The sequence below is a fragment of the Bombina bombina genome, chromosome 1 (assembly GCF_027579735.1).
Source record: "Bombina bombina isolate aBomBom1 chromosome 1, aBomBom1.pri, whole genome shotgun sequence".
Lineage (NCBI taxonomy): Eukaryota > Metazoa > Chordata > Amphibia > Anura > Bombinatoridae > Bombina > Bombina bombina.
This window is the reverse complement of record NC_069499.1, coordinates 609,565,026-609,585,950: the sequence shown is the minus strand read 5'-3', so window position 1 is coordinate 609,585,950 and position 20,925 is coordinate 609,565,026. Positions and strand designations below refer to the sequence as shown.

General features: G+C 35.5%; 1 protein-coding gene across 1 annotated transcript in view; it reads right to left on the bottom strand.

Annotated features, from left to right (window-relative positions):
• Positions 1-20,925, bottom strand: part of MID2 (midline 2) — a 563,817-nt gene that overhangs the window by 360,132 nt on the left and 182,760 nt on the right. The window contains exon 4 of the mRNA XM_053698987.1: positions 4,801-4,896. Coding sequence (XP_053554962.1) covers positions 4,801-4,896 — 96 coding nt within the window. The remainder of the gene's footprint in view (positions 1-4,800; positions 4,897-20,925) is intronic.

Below are 20,925 nucleotides of genomic sequence, written 5' to 3'. Positions count from 1 at the left end.
AATATTTATTCTGCCTTTTAGGATCCCCCCTTAGCCCCAACCTCCCTGATCCCCCCCAAACAGCTATCTAACCCTCCCCCCTCTACCTTACCCCTGGAAGACAGCTGCCAGTACCCCTGTCCGCATGTCCATATAATTTGTTGTTTTTTTTTTTTTAAATAAAATAAAAAACCCTATTTTTCTGTAGTGTAGCTTCCCCCTTCAATACCCTACTCCCCTCCTCCTCCCGGATCCCTTTCCAAAATAATTTTTTTCCACCTTCAATCATATAAAAATGTATCTCCTCAAGCTAACACAAACTTTTATTCTTTTTTTTTTATTTTTATTTTTATTGAGGTTTAACAATGTATCAATAGATTTTCCAATATAAGAGTATTACACTGACTTGTTTGACAATTGTATCCATTAACAAACTCCAAAAAGTATGATAAAAAAGTCAAAATATTGTACAATAAGCTTATCACTTGAATATTGCATATTCCTTTAAATACGTGTTATATCTATATAATATAAACTAAATAGGTGGAATTTAAAGTTATAAAATAAAGCACTCTCAAAATCTAAATACATTTCACATTTAAGGTAACCTAAAAATAAAATCAAACAAACAGCAAATTAAAGATATTGTCCCATAACTTTCTAAGATTTCTCGAAGCAAGATTGCCTGTCTACAGGGCAAAGATACATCTTTTATCCCTCATTGTTAGTTTGAAACCTTTTTTAAAGTTATTAAACCCAGTCCCAAAACTCAATTTTCCTACATTAAGCTATAATATATGACACACACAAAAGAAGAAAAGAAAGGATCAACACACCTAGGTAAACTCTCCCCTACTCATCTCATATGCACATACCCAATTCTCTTCTGCCTCCTCAGATCTAGAATGTCCTCCTACCTCTTAGTTGATCAAGTTGTACAACCTCAATGTTCCTAAAAGAATAGATTATAAAACTTTGGAATATCCATATTTAGTGGCTTGGTATAAATGTCCTATTAACAAAAGAATCTATGAATACTAACTTCAGAATTAATCTGTAGATAAAATTGTTGTATTTAATAAAGCTCTTAATTTAGGTTCCTTTTTAAATATCCAGACACTAAGATTAAGATCTCTACCTACCAAAATGATTGTATTGTATGGTTAGAGGACCAAATTGTTCTCTCTTCACAAAGAATATGATATTACAAAAGAAAAATTAAAAATGTAAGTTATAAATTATTTTTTAGCCAAAAGCATTCTTTAAACCAGATTATTTTTCTTTTAAAGGGACATGAAACCCAAATTATTTTATTTCATGCTTTAGAAGGAGCATGCAATTTTAAACAACTTTCTAATTTACTTCTATTATCTAACTTGCTTTGTTCTCTTGATATACGTTGCTGAAAAGCATATCTAGATAGGCTCAGTTGCTGCTGATTGGTTGCTGCATAGTTGCCTCATGTGATTGGCTCACCCATGTGCATTGCAATTTCTTCAACAAAGGATATCTAAAAAATTAAGCAAATCAGATATTAGAAGTAAACTTGAATGTTGTTTATAATTGTATTCTCTACTTCAATCATGAAATAATTTTTTGGAGTTTAGTGTCCCTTTAACTTTAGGGCAATTATAAAAAAAACAATGTAAGAAATATATCAGGAGTTCTAGCTCTACATTTCTTACAATAAGATAACCCTATGCATTTGTGCATGCCTTGAGGAGTTAAAGGGTCATGAAACCCAAAATATTTCTTTCATGATTCAGATAAAGAATACAATTTTAAACAACATTCCAATTTACTTCTATTATCTAATTTGCTTCATTCTTTAGATATCCATTGTTGAAGAAATAGCAATGCACATGGGTGAGCCAATAGCAAGAGGCATCTATGTGCAGTCACAAATCAGCAGATACTGAGCATATCTAGATATGCTTTTCAACCAAGCATATCACGAGAATGAAGCAAATTAGATAACAGAAGTAAATTAGATAACTGTTTAAAATAGCATGCTCTTTCTAAAGCATGAAAGAAAGTGTTGGGCTAGAATGTCCCTTTAAGTAAGAAAGATGTGTGAGGGGCATATGAGATTCCTGCCACCCTGATGCTTAAATGGCTTCCTCCACACGCATCATTCTAAATTTCAGAGTCTGAGGTGACAGCTGACAATAAGGAAAAAAATTAGACCATTTCTGTGTTGCAGAAATGGATAAATCATTTGATAATTAATGAAATTATACCATGGAGAGATTGTATAATAACCTTTTCTAGCATTAGATATTAAAATCTGTGTCTTATCCCATTTATCTCTTTCATAAATACAGTTATCTAAGGGAAGACAGAAGTATCTAATTTACAAGCAAAACATTGTTTGTTGGTGCAAATATAATTTAATTTAATCAAAACTACAAATGAGCTTTCTCTGAAAATCAATATTAAAAAAATATATATTTTTATATTTACTGCCTTGCTCACTTTTTTTTTTAGAAAAACAAGAAAATATTCAACAATGTCTATATCCACTTTGCATATATATATATATATATATATATATATATATATATATATATATATATATATATATATATATATATATATATATATATATATACTTATTTTCTATAAAGCTCTCAATTCAGAACCTTAATTTGTTCTAAAAAATATGGTGGATGCCAGTGTCTTAATAATGCTATTAATAATATTAATAATTAAACGTGAAGTAATATAACATTTTTCTTACTATACTACCAGCCCATACCTATAACCCAGAAGTATTATTTAAGTATTCAAGATACAGTATTCCTTTTTCTGTTTTTCCACATATCCAAATAAATAACAGATCACCTATAAACCAACAATGGGCCCCCTCATTTTATGCCCACCTATTTCAATCACATACAAAAGTATCTCCCCAAGCTGACACAAATAGATTGTCACAGGTTAAAGTCTGGTGTCTATAGCTGTTCTACAGTTTTGTAAAAATACATTTTTATATCTAAGATCATTTAAATTTTCGATATTTACTGTGGAGAGAGCAGAAGTACATATACTACGTGCACCTGCATTCCAATGCCTACTCAGATAGTGTAGTATATTGTGTAGGGGATGGCTAGAAATTTAGTCATAGCTGACAAATACATAGCACATGCTCTCTGATCAGGGGTGATATTTAAATGACAATGCACCGGCTATATGCAGAAGCTGGAATTGAAACAGTAATAACTTTTATTCTAAACAATTTTACTAAGGGAAAATTTAAATTCAAAAAGACAACATTTTAATAAATTCATGTACATTTTAATTTTAATTTCCTTTTATCTGAAAGAGTCCTAGAGCATGGAACAATTACAGTTTTATTTACAGAGTGAAATAACAGTTACATACCAGGGTGCTTTACCTGTAGCTGTTATTCTACTGGCTGTATTACTCACCCTCCTTACTTTCTATCACTCAGCATATCTACATATAACCTAGAATGTTCCCATCACTCAATATTGATACATTAAAGGCAAATTCTAAGCTGTATGTAACTGACAGTTCATACCTGGGAAACAATATGCAATGAGTAATGCAGCTTTGTTTTGTTCCATTAGTTTGTTTTTTATGCTTTTCCCTGATTTCCCTAAGGAATAAAGAACCCCTGACAACCAAATGCAAAACTGTTTACTTATACGTGGTATGAACATGCATTGTGTTTCACATATGTGCAACAGGAGAGAGGAAAGCCCACCTCTCTTCAGTTTAGATGGTGTAATACTGCTTCTGTTAGTTAATTAATAAGGATTGCATTAATTGGTTGGGTGTTTTCTTCAATTAGTGCAGCAGGACGGATTTAAAAAAACTGTATGATATGCAAGACTGTTTCAGTTCATTTTTGATGAAGTTTAATGCAACAATTAAGAATCACTGTAGTTTAGAGTCAACAGAATCCAGAATCCAATGCCTGCAGTTTGTGCAAATGTGCACTGAGTAAGAGACATGCATTATTTAATGAAAGGGAGTTTTTTTTTGTGAAAAACCAGGTTAGAACCCACCCATATTTTCTACATATAACAGGGTCTATTTAACAAAGGTCTGTCGGACCTAATCCGACAGTGCGGATCAGGTCCGACAGACATCACTGAATGCGGAGAGCAATACGCTCTCCCCATTCAGCATTACACCAGCAGCTCTTGTGAGCTGCTGGTGCAATGCTGCACCCTGCAGATTCGCAGCCAATCAGCCGCCAGCAGGGGGGTGTCAATCAACCCGAACGTACTTGATCGGGTTGAATTGCGGCAATGTCTGTCCGCCTCCTTAGAGCAGACGGACAGGTTATGAAGCAGCAGTCTTTAGACCGCTGCTTCATAACTGGTGTTTCTAGCGAGTCTGAAGGCTCACCAGAAATACGGGCCCTCAAGCTCCACCCAGAGCTTGATAAATGGGCCCCATAGTCTAATCTTATATAACTACATTTCAATAAAATTCTTCATTCTTAGCTCATAAAAATGTTGACTTATGACCAAAAACAAACATTTTGATGATTTGGCAAAATGTATCTTTACCTGGGAAAGCAAAAATGGTTGTACTGGCCCTGTTCTCAAGTAAAATCTATGACTGATATTCTACATCTCATATGTAGTTAATAATTGAACGCTGAATATTTAAAGCGTGTCTTAATTTTATTTTTAATGACCAGCTATTATTTAAACTCTCATTGGTTTTCCTCTAGTGTCTGACAATATAAAACATAAGTCTGAAAAAATGTAACCTCTTTAGCAATTTCTGACTTTACTGAGGTTTCAGAACTGAAAAAAAAATATATCAAACTGTATTTCTTACCTCAACCTGTTGGCAGATTTGAATTAGTTTTCCCATCTGTGTTTCCAGTTCACTGCTGTGTTTGACCAGGTTGGTAAGATTTGATTCCAATGTTTGCTAAAAGACAAACAGAAGAAAAATTGAAAGCTGGGAAATAATCATTAATTTTATTTCACACTTTTGTATGTTTATAAATCCTGCAAAAGGAAGAGTCAAACTGGGTCAATTGCTTTAGACACACAGGCAGAATTGACCAGGCACCGCAGCAAAACACAAATCGTTCCTGCATTGATTACTGCTAATTGGCAGAGACTACTATACAGTAGGAAGCAATATTCTAAATACCAGTCATAAAGATAAATGACTTCTAAGGCTCTCTTCTCAGACCCCATGACATCATTTTTTTTTCTGTGCTAAGTAAAAAAGCTACACAGAAACCTTAGATCCAAATGTCTTTCTTATGTTCAGATGTAACAAGCGTCAATTCCTCAGACACTGCAATTGCATAGTTACGTCATATAAAAATTAATTGCTGACTCACATAAAAATTAAAAAACAAGGGGCCTATTTATCAAAGGTCTTGCGGACCTGATCCAACAGTGCGGATCAGGTCCGCAAGACCTCGCTGAATGCGGAGAGCAATACGCTCTCCGCATTTAACATTGCACGAGCAGCTCACAAGAGCTGCTGGTGCAACGCCGCCCACTGCTGACTTGTGGCCAATCGGCCTCCAGCAGGGAGGTGTCAATCAACCCGATCGTACTCGATCGGGTTGATTTCCGGCGATTCCTGTCCGCCTCATCAGAGCAGGCGGACAGGGTTATGGAGCAACTGGTGTTTCTGGCGAGTCTGAAGACTCGCCAGAAACACGGCCCTTCAAGCTCCGTTTGGAGCTTGATAAATGGGCCCCGAAATCTGTATTAACACAAATCTCTCTCTGCAGTCACTATTCCTGTACTGACATTTTTAGTTAAGGTAGAGGTTTCAACAGAAAAAAAGCTATATTTAAACAATTTAATACACTCCAGCAAAAATAAAAAATAAAAATGGATCATTGTTAAAAATGTTAAAGAGCAGAAATGTTTTAGGTTTATTGTCCCTTTAAATGTTCATGACGTATAATATATTACAGCAGTGTGGTGATAAGTTTGCCAGATTGTTTAGTATTAAATCCTGTTTTTCAAGTGCTTGTTATGTTAACAAATTTCTTTTAAATTATACATTTTTGAAGCAGTCTAAGTGGCTGGAAAAGCTGACAATTTTAAGTAAATTGGTTAAAGGGATTTGAAACACAATTTTTTTCTTTAATGATACAGATAGAGCAGACAATTTTAAGCAATTTTCTAATTTAATCTTATCAATTTTTCTTTGTTCTCTTGCTATCTTTATTTTTCCCTAATTTGCGTCAGATGATCACCGCTACAAAACAATGCAGTTTATACTAACATAATGACAGTGGCTAGTCTTGCCTTTTCCAGAAGCAAGCCAGGATTGGCTCCTCAAATAACAAGTGATGCTGGAGTTTGGCTATTGAAAAATGATTGCAGCAAACAATATGTTATTTATTAAAAAAAAAAAAAATGTTCTTCTATAACAAAAAACACTACACATATATATATATATATATATATATATATATATATATATATATATATATATATATATATATATATATATATATATATATATAGTAATTATAAGGTTTAAGGCCCTTTTAATGAGCACTTGAGATTACTGTTTCCTGTGTTTGAGAACCTGCCCCTCCCCGTGTAGCAGAGAAAATTAAAGGGACAGTCAAATAAAAAAACAAACTTTCATGATTCAGATAGGGCATGTAATTTTAAACAACTTTCCAATTTACTTTTATCACCAATTTTGCTTTGTTCTCTTGGTATTCTTAGTTGAAAGCTAAACCTAGGAGGTTCATATGCTAATTTCTTAGACCTTGAAGGCCGCCTCTATAGTTTTTTGATAGTTTTTCACCAGTAGAGGGCATTAGTTCATGTGTTTCATATAGATAACATTGAGCTCATGCACGTGAATTTTCCATGGAGATAGCTCTGCAAGTCTGTCAAAAGAACTGACATAAGGGGGCAGTCTGCTGAGGCTTAGATACAAGGTAATTACAGAGGTAAAACATATATAATTATAACTGTGTTGGTTATGCAAAACTGTGGGGAATTGGTAATTAAAGGGACACTGAACCCAAATATTTTCATTTAAAATTCAGAAAGAGCATGCAATTTTAAGCAACTTTCTAATTTACTCCTATTATCAATTTTTCTTTGTTCTCTTGCTATTATTATTTGAAAAAGAAGGCATCTAAGCTTTTTTTTGGTTTCAGTACTCTGGACAGCATTTTTTTATTGGTGGATGAATTTATCCACCAATCAGCAAGGACAACCCAGGTTGTTCACCAAAAATGGGCCGGAATCTAAACTTACATTCTTGCATTTCAAATAAAAATACCAAGATAATGAAGAAAATTTGATAATAGGAGTAAATTCGAAATTTGCTTAAAATTTCATGTTCAATCTAAATCACAAAATTAAATTTTTGGGTACAGTGTCCCTTTAAGGGATTATCTATCTTTTTAAACAACAAAAATTCTGGTGTTGATTGTCCCTTTAAGATACCTGAAGCTCCCATCAGGCTTTTCTTTAACAGTGATAGATTGCAAATCAACTAATTATTTCACAGTCAATGTTTAAAAATTGTCCCCATATCTTGATAACAAGTTCAGATCATCATACATTTTTGTGTTTGATGGAAATACAGGAAATGTGAAATCCCTCACACTAAAGAAAAACATCACAAATGCAAACATATTTTAAAATCTTTAGAATATTTAGAAACAAAAAAGTTAAAGCCAGTCATTCTCAATCAAATATTAAAAAGATTTGAAATTCAGAAAACATGTTCACCCCATCTAATTTTATAAAATAATGTACAGTTATAAAGTAGCTGGGTGTGGGCAGTGTAATACTTTGTAAAATTATAATGTTATTTGCCATCTAAGGCACAAATTAATAGCATAATTAAAAAAAGTGATAATCTGTGCATTAAGCAATTAAGATTTTAATATTGTCTTAAATTAAGAGGGTCCTGGGGAGAACACTGCTATAATATCACATATGCCTGGGCAAACAAATATTTGTTTTAGATGAATAATTCATCATTAAAAAATTGTTTATGGGGTTGCTCAGTTCAGATAAATTTTGACATCATTATTTGTATTCTTGAATTACTGGACATTTTTTAACTTATTATTCTCTTTAGTGAGTGTCTTCAGGGCAGCGGATACAGCAGCTTAAACTTAAATAAAATTAAAATAGTTAGAATAGTTAGTGATACTGCTACAAACCAGCACCAGCACTATATATAGAGAGAGTCAGGATTGGCCAATAATAAAATTGAATCTTACAAAACGGTTATTCAAATGGGATGTTTCAAATCATCTATGAATTTACATAAATTAATTATATTGCCTGATACACTTTACAAAAAAACTGCGCTAACCGAAAATTACAATAATAGGCTTTAGTACCAAAAAGCTGTTTAAGACACTTATGTTGTTATATTATGTGAATTTCACAAATATATTCTAGTGCATATTCAATGATTTAATACTTTAACAGAAATTATTTATAGCCTTGAGATAGAAATAAATATATTAATATTAATAAAAGATGAGTATATATAAATATTGATAAAACAGAATAATTACAACACCTGTTAAGATTGTTCTGACTTCGTATCACCTTCTCGTTGAGGTAAGCTCTCTCCTGATTTTTCATGATTGTGGTGCTGCTTCACAATTCACTGAACACTCAGGAGTGTTCAGTCAACAACGGCACTGGAAATAGAAGAAAAGAGAGTGCAACCACGACTCAAGGTAGCGTTTTATATCTACTTCGAGCATGTGTATAAGTTGCACTTACAAGATATATGAAATAAACACGCCAATAGAACAACACACAGTTTGCGGCATCCGGTTCCCAAACAGCTGATCCTGCTTTCGCCGGTATATCCCTATAACATGTGAGGTCCGTCACTGGCAGTCTGGTGGTAAGTCTCTTATAGTTAATACAACAGTGATGACTGTGACTTTGTCCTTATCGTCCGTCTACGCGTTTCGTTCCGGCTTCTGCTGACTTTTTCAAGACTCTGGACGGTGAAAGCAGGATCAGCTGTTTGGATGCCGCAAACTGTGTGTTGTTCTATTGGCATATTTATTTCATATATCTTGTAAGTGCAACTTATACACATGCTCGAAGTAGAAACATAAAACATGTTACCTTGAGTCGTGGTTGCACTCTCTTTTCTTCTATTTCCATTGCCTAATACATCACATATTAAAGGTCCATTCCCATGTGATAATTGATTAAAAGTATTAGTCTCCATTTTTTAACACAATTTTTTGCTATATTTAAAGGAAGAGAAATCCTCCCCTTGAAAATAAAAAAAAATAGATACTATTTTGAAAATAGATTTTCATAATGATTGGATTACATGAAACCAAAGAAATGACATGACCACACAATTCCCCAAACTGCATTTTACATTCTCCCTAAAGTGCATACAAACTTGGAAACTAGCCTATTATAATTGTTAAATCACCTTATAACTAAATTTATTGATGGTAGTTAACAAAAAAAACAACATAACACAAACCATGTATTTTTTTAAAATAGTTTATTAAAAAAACAAAAAAACAACAACAATAAAGTGATCAAATCTGTAATCACAAATTATTTGTCACAGAGGATACGGATGGTATAAAAGCTGTGAGAAAAATGCTGATTGCAGTTAAGAAATACAAATGGCCACCTGTTGATTATGTAAAGTTATTACATTTTATATTACATGAAAATGTATTTCAATTTGAGAAGAAAATTCTTATACAGAGACGTGTCATAGCATTGGAGTTTCATGTGCTCCTAGCAATGTGACTGCATATATGTATAATGTAAAAGCCATTACCAGAGGTTCGTAGATGACATGTGTTGTAAACTCTAGTAAACAGAAAGCACAATTTATTGATATTCTCATATATCTGAATGAGAATGGAATAGGAAAAAACTATTGCAAAAACTGTCTGACAGCACTACTTTGACAGATTACATCCAAGGAAACATTGGTTAAATGCTGTGCCCACAGCTTAAATGTTGAAGGCTGTTAATATCAAACCAAAATGAAGACTGAAGTGGCAATGATTTGCAAACAGGGAACTTTTAGTAGAAACTTAGATTAATGTATTATTGATGATATCCTATGCAGGCAAGAGTAATTCAAGTTTTTATTTTATGTCAGGTTACTCTATAGACAAATGGAAATTGAAGAATGCTGAGATTGATAACTGGAAGTTTTTATAAACTGAATATAATTTATTATCATATGTGAAGCACATAACTGTTTAGATATTATTTAGTCCAGGAAGATCCTGTAAATAAATATAAGAAGCCGTAGGACCTATTTCCTGAATAGAAAGTCAGATGTATATTGTTGTCATAGATGTTTTACACGTACCCATTTTGGGAGATACCTTGACACACAGTACAAGAAAGAAGAAAGGGGTAAAGTGTCCTTTGAACTTTGAGTCACAATATGTTTACTTCCTAATTAAATACTAAAGTGGATGGTTTAACATAGGGAAGACAGGGAGCATGAGAAAGGAGCACATTGTGATCACAGGTCTCACATGCATCAGGAGGGGGAGGGTAGAAAGACTAATAATTTGGTAAATAAACATTTCTTGAAGCATAGACATAACCTGTCTAAGTTTAATGCGCTGTCTGACAAAAAATGGTTGATTACATAGAATTAATCCTTCTGTTTTCAATAGAAAGGAAGTTACTTATAGTTCAGGATTAATGTTACAGTTACCCACTGGTCTAGTTTCACTAAAACCCATTCCCAAGTTGAAAATAGTTAACCCCTTAATGGCTACATCACTTTTCCATTTTCTGTCCTTTTGGGACCAAGGCTATTTTTACATTTTTGCAGTGTTGTGTTTAGCTGTAATTTTACTCATTTACTGTACCCACCCATATTATATCACCGTTTTTCTCACCATTAAATGGACTTTCTAAAGATACCATCATTTTCTTCATATCTTATAAGTTACTATAAAAAAATTATGAGGAAAAAAATTGAAAAAAACACACTTTTTCTAACTTTGACCCCCAAAATCTGTTACACATCTACAACCACCAAAAAACACCCATGCTAAATAGTTTTTAAATTTTGTCCTGAGTTTAGAAATACCCAATGTTTACATGTTCTTTGCTTTTTTTTGCAAGTTATAGGGCACTAAATACAAGTAGCACTTTGCTATTTCCAAACCACTTTTTTTCAAAATTAGCGCTAGTTACATTGGAACACTGATATCTTTCAGGAATCCCTTAATATACCTTGAAATGTAAATATATTTTTTTAGAAGACAACCCAAAGTATTGATATAGACCCATTTTGGTATATTTCATGCCACCATTTCACTGCCAAATGCGATCAAATAAAAAAAATTGTTCACTTTTTCACAAATTTTTTCACAAACTTTAGGTTTCTCACTGAAATTATTTACAAACAACTTGTGCAATTATGGCATAAATGGTTGTAAACGTTTCTCTAGGATCCCCTTTGTTCAGAAATAGCAGAGATTTATGGCTTTGACTTTGCTTTTTGGTAATTAGAAGGCCGCTAAATGCCACTGCGCACCACAGTGTATTATGCCCAGCAGTGAATGGGGTTAATTAGGGAGCATGTAGGGAGCTTCTAGGGTTAATTTTAGCTTTAGTGTAGTGTAGTAGGCAACACCAAGTATTGATCTAGGCCCATTTTGGTATATTTAATGCCACCATTCACTGCCAAATGCGATCAAATTAAAAAAAACTTAAAATTTTTCACAATTTTAGGTTTCTCACTGAAATTATTTACAAACAGCTTGTGCAATTATGGCACAAATGGTTGTAAATGCTTCTCTGGGATCCCCTTTCTTCATAAATAGTAGACATATATGGCTTTGGCATTGCTTTTTGATAATTAGAAGGCCGCTAAATACCGCTGCGCACCACACATGTATTATGCTCAGCATGAAGGGGTTAATTAGGGAGCTTGTAGGGAGCTTGCAGGGTTAATTTTAGCTTTAGTGTAGAGATCAGCCTCCCACCTGACACATCACACCCCCTGATCCCTCCCAAACAGCTCCCTTCCCTCCCCCACCCCACAAATGTCGCCGCCATCTTAAGTACTGACAGAAAGTCTGCCAGTACTAAAATAAAAGTTATCTTTGATTTTTTTTAGCATATTTACATATGCTGCTGTGTAGGAACCCCCCTTAGCCCCCAACCTCCCTGATCCCCCCCAAACAGCTCTCTAACCCTCCCCCTCTGCCTTATTGGGGGCCATCTTGAGTACTGGCAGCTGTTTGCCAGTACCCAGTTTAAAAAAAAAAAAAAAATTCTGTAGTGTAGCTTCCCCCCCCACAGACCAACCCCCACTCCCTGCCTAATATTTTTTTTTTTCAATTTGCCTCCTCCCCTTTTTCCCACTTTTCACTAAAAAATTTCTGTAGTGTAGTGGTTCCCACCCGCTCTCCCCCCGCGCCCGCCCTTGTCACCCATGCATGCCCGTGCCTCCATCCATGCGCTACCCCCGCCCGTGATCCTGCCCCCCTCTACATCACAGAGCCCATCGATGGCCGCCACTCGCCTCCCACGTCAGCTCCCACCCACCAACGATACCGGCGATCAATGTCCGGTGCAGAGAGGGCCACAGACTGTCTCACTCTGCATCGAATGGCCAAGGAGTGTTATTGCAGGATGCCTTGATATCGAGGCATCACTGCAATAACCGGATCAGGATCGCTTCCACCGCTTTCCTAGACCGACAACGTACAGGGTACATCCTCAGTCGTTAAGGGTATTTTTTTTGAGGATGTAGCCTGCATGTCGTCGGTCATTAAGGGGTTAAAGAGAACACCACTATGCCTCTAGTATACCTCAGAATGCTCATATCCAGACCTATATGAACTTCTGCAAGATAGCCAAGGCAACTTTCATTTTATTCGATGAGATTACTTTACCATAACCAAAAAAACATGGGAATATATAATTACAAACATTGGTTTACTTTAATGTGCACGATATCATATATTGGGCACCTCACACAACCACAGATATTAATGACAGGAATATCCACTAACAAAACTTTTTATTGTAGATTTATCTAGTCATTTTCCTATCATTTTGCACTGGAAAGGACTGTTTAAAACAATAACTCAAAAATACTCAAACAATATACTTCATATTTTCCACATTTTCAGTCACTTATGGTGTGACTGGGGTCTCCACATGACTGTAAGCATTTCAAATAAATATGTTCATCCTATCCAAAGTTGCAATTATCTGAAAAACAGAATACAGTCTGGTGAGCTAAAGCTACAGTGTTTAGTCATCGAGATCATGTTCAAAATTCAAATTCATTGAGCCTCACGTCTCCTATATTTTCCAGCCTTTTACCTTTGGGGGGAGTTCCTGCAATTATATAATTACATAAGTTGCCCAATACATGATGCTTGACACGTGAAACAAAAACCTCTACCAATGTGGAAAAACAGTAATTACGACCACAACACTTATAATTCTGTAAATGCATGTAATTGTTAAATATACACATGTCTGTTTTGTTATGATAAAGTAGTATCGCTGAATAAAACTACATTTGCCTCGGCTATCTTTCAAATATGAATGAGGGGCAAACTGTAGGCGTTTCTGGGAGTTCTTGAGGCATATTCCATAACCCCAACATGCAGAGTCTAACATTGCATGATTGCCCTTGTGAAGTATTTTGTGGTCATGTTGCGCTATTTCAAGGCTCACAAGCGTGTGTACTTTTTTTTTTCTTTCTTTTTTTTTCCTAGAACTGATGGTTTTAAAGATTTTTTTAAAAAAATTAGTTTAGTTGCTTTGAAGTGTTTTTCTTATGGCATTATCTTTCACAGTGATATTGATTCTACACATTGAGAAGTTAACAGTTGCAAGAAAAATGCAGCTTGGTTGATTATAATGGAGCAGAACTTGCTGTGATAAGGGGTGGTTATGAATTGTTACGTTGTGATAATTATTTTAAAGTCAGATACTAATTTTACAATGGGTTTTACTGAATCAAGGCCACTATATACCAGGTAGAAAACCACAAGGTGGAATCTATAGAAAGTACACTAAAAAATAATTGTATGCAGATATATGGATTTCTATAGAACGGCAGAAACTCTGGTACAAAAAAAACATTTCAAAGCTTCTATAATCAATAAAACTAGGCAGAAAAGAGCCTAGAAAATGTGAGGGAATAGAGTGCTCCTTTCTTTACAGTAGTCCGAAAAAAAGCAAAACAATAACACAGAAATTGCTAGCTGTAAGTTCATACATAGATACATAGGTACCATACGTGGATTGCAAAAATATTGGGAATATTATTGTTTAACCCCTTGAGTGCTAATGACGGCTCTGAGCCATCGCAAATTGTCTCAGTCAGGTGCTAACGACGGCTCAGAGCATAATGACATGCATCACCGGGGCTTCACATTTTGCGTGGTGACATCACGCGCAATGACGTGATGACGTCAACGCACAACTTTATTTAGATATCTCAGGTATCTAGATGTCTCAGGCATCTAAGTAGCTACAGACCCCCAAGACCCACCATTGGAAAGGTAATCGCCTAACCTTTCTAACGGTATAAGTCTTGGGGATCTGAAAAAATAAAAAATAAAGTAAAAATAAAAAACCCTCAAATCCAGCTTAGCACCCAGGTGGGAAAGTGATTAGCACTTAAAGGGTTAAATAATGGATTGCCAGTAGGGATGGGCGAATGTTTTTATATTCGAATTCGAATGTTAGAACAAATGTTATTGTAGAAATTCGATTTACATAATCGAATGTTGATAAGAATGACTATTCTTAAAAATTCTATAATAGAATGCTGTTTCCAGTTTTCGAATGTCACTTTCAATTTTGATTGTTCATAATTAGATTGAATGTCCACATTCGATTTAACAAATACTAATCAAATACTAATCAAAAGCTCAATAGTTCATGTGGTAGGGAATCTAGTAAATTGATACATTATAGATACAAATATATCAATTTGAATGTTTCTATTTCGAATATTGCATAATTCGAATATTACATTTAAAGAAAGCATTAGAAATACTGTTACAAATAAGTACATTCAAATTTTTCTAATTCAAATATTGCATAATTAGAATCGAATTATTATAAAATGTTTAATCGACTATTACATTTAAAGAAAGCAGCAGAAATACTATTAGACTAAACACATGTTAGAATGTTGTACAAACATTCAAAATTCAAAACGAACAAACGAATGTGGTAAAATTAGTTTAATTTTTTGAATGTTGCAAAACATTCGCCCATCCCTGATTGCCAGTTGGTGTCCCATGAGCCCCATGCAGCAATCTGAACTAGTCTTTGTGGCCCACAGGAACTAAGAATATGTGTCAGAAGTTTTGAGGCTTCTAAAATAATAGAACTAAATGTGTGCTTTGGGGACATCTATTAAGTAAATAAACAAGATGGCTACAATTCCAAATAGCCCTGTGAATGAGAAAACAACAGATAGAGGGTGCTCTTCAACCTACCTCAATTTAGCCCTGAGCCATTGGACATTTTAAGGAAATATATAATTATTTGCATTTTTATTAGCCATAAATGTATATGCGACCCTTAAAGCTTCTAAAAACATTGATCTGCAGCATCCATTTGTTTTTGTAAGATGGCCGATGGCGATCACTGGTTTAAATAATTGCATAAATAAGTAATAAATTAAATAATAAATGCATGCAAAGAATCTACCTCACCTATCAGCACATTTTAAAGAAGGAACTATATTCCATTCCCTTATTTTTTTAAGCTTTGAACTAAACATAAATATAAATGAGACAATCACATTTCATAACCATTTAAACATGTAACTGTTCTGGCAACTGGCAGTGAGATGTCAATCTCCTTTTACTAGATTGATCAAACTTACTAAAATAGGCATGAAATCTACAAGGAGATAAAATAATGTCACATGCTTCCCACACAATCTAATGGGCTTGCTTCAATTACTCATCTCAATAAATGCTCCCAGCTTAATATGTCACTAGCAGCACACTAAATTACACGTTTTACACCACTACTTAGGTAAAATAATGATTTAGGTAAAATAAAATTATAGTAAGACGTATTATTAGTCTGTGGTTACAAGGTGAATAGCCAATTTAAGTTACCAAGGGGCCTATCTATCAAGCTCAGAATGGAGCTTAAAGGGACCCTAAACCCAATTTTTTTTCTTTCATGATTCAGATAGAGAATACAATTTTAAACAACTTTCCAATTTACTTCTATTATCTAATTTGCTTCGTTTTTTAGATATCCTTCGTTGAAAAAAGAGCAATGCACATGGGAGAGCCAATCGCACGTTGCATCTATGTGCAGCAACCTATCAGCAGCTACTGAGCCTATCTAGATATGCTTTTCAACAAAGCATATAAAGAGAATGAAACATATTAGATAATAGAAGTCAATTAGAAAGTTGTTTAAAACTGCATGCTCTTTCTAAACCATAAAAGAAAAAATGTGGGTTTCATGTACCTTTAAAGCCCCGTGTTTCTGGTGAGCCTGCAGTTATGACCGCTGCTCCATAACCTGTCCGCCTGCTCTGAGCAGGAGGACAGACATCGCCGCAATTCAACCCGATCGAGTGATTGACACCCCTGCTGGTGGCCAATTGGCCGCGATTCTGCAGGAGGCGGCGTTGCACCAGCAGCTCTTGTGAGCTGCTGGTGCAATGCTGAATACGGAGAGCGTATTGCTCTCCTTATTCAGCGAGGTCTGGCGGACCTGATCCGCACTGCCGCCAGACTTTGATAAATAGGAGCCCAAATGTTTTGTCTGTGGTAAGAGCAGCACTATTAGCCAGATTAGCCTAAATTCATACCAATCCCCTTCTAATCTACTGAATTCTTCATATTCAAAATCCAGACATGTGTTATGTTAGATTTAACCACTAATAGCAAATTTACATGGTATTTATTACAGAGACCAATCATTATTTAGGTTGTTTCCAGAAGAAAAAATAATTAAGACAAATTGAGCAAATTCTGCTACCTCCAATAAACATAATTTACAAATCCGAGGTCGAGGGACAGGCAACTACCTGAAGTCCAACAAAATTCCCCTTTTTTTAAAACTTTTTCCCATTAGACTGGATTTGGTGTCTGACTTGAAATACAAAGCTGGGCTGATTGACGCCCCCTGCGAACAGCCGACTGGCCATGAATCTGCAGGAGGCGACATTGCACAAGCAGTTCTGGTGAACTGCTTGTGCAATGTTAAATGCCGACAGTGTATGCTGTTGGCATTCAGTGATGTCTGTCGGACATGATATGCTACAGCGTATCATGTCAGATAGACATTGATAAATCGGCCTTATAGTGTCTGGTGAGAGTGAGAAGAGGGTATTGGTAACATTTCAAAAGGTTACATCACAATATTGTCAGGGTTTTTTTTGGCTTGACACATAAAAACAAGACATGCAAACATTTTTCTGACGTATCATTAATGAAATGAAACAATTAAAGGGACACTCAAGTCAAAATAAACTTTTATGACTCAGACAGAGCAGCAGTTTTAAGACACTTTCCAATTTACTTCAATTATAAAATTTTGCAGTCTTTTTATGTACACACTTTTTGTGGAACAAGATCCTATTGAGCATGTGCACAAGCTCACAGGATATACATATACTAGCCTGTGATTGGCTGATGTCTGTCACATGATACAGGGGGCTTGAAAATGGGGAAGGGGGGAATACATTTTCCAGCAAAAAAAAAAATCTACTGCTTATTTGAAATTCAGAGTAGGTGTTAAAGCCTTGTCTTTTTATTATGCACTTGTTAATTATGCTATGTTGCTGCATTTAATGGTCCTTTAAAGAATAAATTTGTTCATTCATTAATTTATTTGTTAATATGTTTCTCTATCTATTAGATAGAGCAAATAAATAATAATGTGGTAATTAGTTCATACCGGTAATGAACAAATTCCTGTAAAATATTTAAACATCATTATTCTTACAGCAAATAACACAATTTTGCACATATATAACAAAAACTTCAAAGGTAATAGAGGTCAAAATTAAAGGGGCATAAAACCCAAAACTGTTCTTTCATGATTAAAGGGACACTGAACCCAATTTTTTTCTTTCGTGATTCAGATAGAGCATGCAATTTTAAGCAACTTTCTAATTGACTCCTATTATCAATTTTTCTTCATTTTCTTGCTATCTTTATTTGAAAAATAAGGCATCTAAGCTTTTTTTTTAGGTTCAGGCTCTGGACAGCACTTTTTTATTGGTGGATGAATTTATCCACCAATCAGCAAGAATAACCCAGGTTGTTCACCAAAAAATGGGCTGGCATCTAAACTTACATTCTTGCATTTCAAATAAAGATACCAAGAGAATGAAGAAAATTTGATAATAGGAGTCAATTAGAAAGTTGGTTAAAATGTCATGCTCTATCTGAATCACGAAAGAAAGAATTTGGGTTTAGTGTCCCTTTAAGATAAATGATACATTGTAAACAACTTTCCAATGTAGTTGTATTGTCAAATATTTTTCTTTTTCATGTTATAATTTGTTGAAAAGCAGGGAGGTAAGTTATAGTCGGCTAGATTTGGAGTTTTGTCGGTAACGACCCGAAAAACTAACGCCGGCTTTTTTCTGGCCGCACCATAAAAATAACTCTGGTATTGAGAGAGTCCACATAAAGGCTGCGTTAGGCTCCAAAAAAGGAGCGTAGAGCATTTTTAACGCAGCTTCAACTCTCGATACCAGAGTTGCTTACGCAAGCGGCCAGCCTCAAAAATGTGCTCGTGCACGATTCTCCCATAGGAAACAATGGGGCTGTTTGAGCTGAAAAAAAAACTAACACCTGCAAAAAAGCCGCGTTCAGCTCCTAACGCAGCCCCATTGTTTGCTATGCGGTAACCCTTCCTACGTCTGCACCTAACACTCTAACATGTACCCCGAGTCTAAACACCCCTAACCTTACACTTATTAACCCCTAATCTTCCGCCCCCGCTATCGCTGACCCCTGTATATTATTATTAACCCCTAATCTGCCGCTCCGTAAACCGCCGCTACTTACATTATCCCTATGTACCCCTAATCTGCTGCCCCTAACATCGCCGACCCCTATATTATATTTATTAACCTATAATCTGCCCCCCACAACGTCGCCTCCACCTGCCTACACTTATTAACCCCTAATCTGCCGACCGGACCTGAGCGCTACTATAATAAAGTTATTAACCCCTAATCCGCCTCACTAACCCTATAATAAATAGTATTAACCCCTAATCTGCCCTCCCTAACATCGCCGACACCTAACTTCAATTATTAACCCCTAATCTGCCGACCGGAGCTCACCGCTATTCTAATAAATGTATTAACCCCTAAAGCTAAGTCTAACCCTAACACTAACACCCCCCTAAATTAAATATAATTTTAATCTAACGAAATTAATTAACTCTTATTAAATAAATTATTCCTATTTAAAGATAAATACTTACCTGTAAAATAAATCCTAATATAGCTACAATATAAATTATATATAATAAGAACTATTTAATAGTTACCTAGTTAAAATAATTACAAAATTACCTGTAAAATAAATCCTAACCTAAGTTACAATTAAACCTAACACTATACTATCATTAAATTAATTAAATACAATATCTACAATTACCTACAATTAAACCTAACACTACACTATCAATACATTAATTAAATACAATATCTACAAATAACTACAATGAAATAAACTAACTAAAGTACAAAAAATAAAAAAGAACTAAGTTACAAAAAATAAAAAAATATCTACAAACATAAGAAAAATATTACAACAATTTTAAACTAATTACACCTACTCTAAGCCCCCTAATAAAACAACAAAGCCCCCCAAAATAAAAAATGCCCTACCCTATTCTAAATTACTAAAGTTAAAAGCTCTTTTACCTTACCAGCCCTGAACAGGGCCCTTTGCGGGGCATGCCCCAAGAAGTTCAGCTCTTTTGCTTGTAAAAAAAAACATACAATACCCCCCCAACATTACAACCCACCACCCACATACCCCTAATCTAACCCAAACCCCCCTTAAATAAACCTAACACTAAGCCCCTGAAGATCATCCTACCTTGTCTTCACCTCACCAGGTATCACCGATCCGTCCTGGCTCCAAAATCTTCATCCAACCCAAGCGGGGGTTGGCGATCCATCATCCGGTGGCTGAAGAGGTCCAGAAGAGGTTCCAAAGTCTTCATCCTATCCGGGAAGAAGAGGCGATCCGGACCGGCAACCATCTTGATCCAAGCGGCATCTTCTATCTTCATCCGATGACGACCGGCTCCATCCTGAAGACCTCCACCGCGGACCCATCTTCTTCCGGCGACGTCCAACTGAAGAATGACGGTTCCTTTAAGGGACGTCATCCAAGATGGCGTCCCTCGAATTCCGATTGGCTGATAGGATTCTATCAGCCAATCGGAATTAAGGTAGGAATATTCTGATTGGCTGATGGAATCAGCCAATCAGAATCAAGTTCAATCCGATTGGCTGATCCAATCAGCCAATCAGATTGAGCTCGCATTCTATTGGCTGATCGGAACAGCCAATAGAATGCGAGCTCAATCTGATTGGCTGATTGGATCAGCCAATCGGATTGAACTTGATTCTGATTGGCTGATTCCATCAGCCAATCAGAATATTCCTACCTTAATTCCGATTGGCTGATAGAATCCTATCAGCCAATCGGAATTCGAGGGACGCCATCTTGGATGACGTCCCTTAAAGGAACCGTCATTCTTCAGTTGGACGTCGCCGGAAGAAGATGGGTCCGCGGTGGAGGTCTTCAGGATGGAGCCGGTCGTCATTGGATGAAGATAGAAGATGCCGCTTGGATCAAGATGGTTGCCGGTCCAGATCGCCTCTTCTTCCCGGATAGGATGAAGACTTTGGAGCCTCTTCTGGACCTCTTCAGCCACCGGATGATGGATCGCCAACCCCCTCTTGGGTTGGATG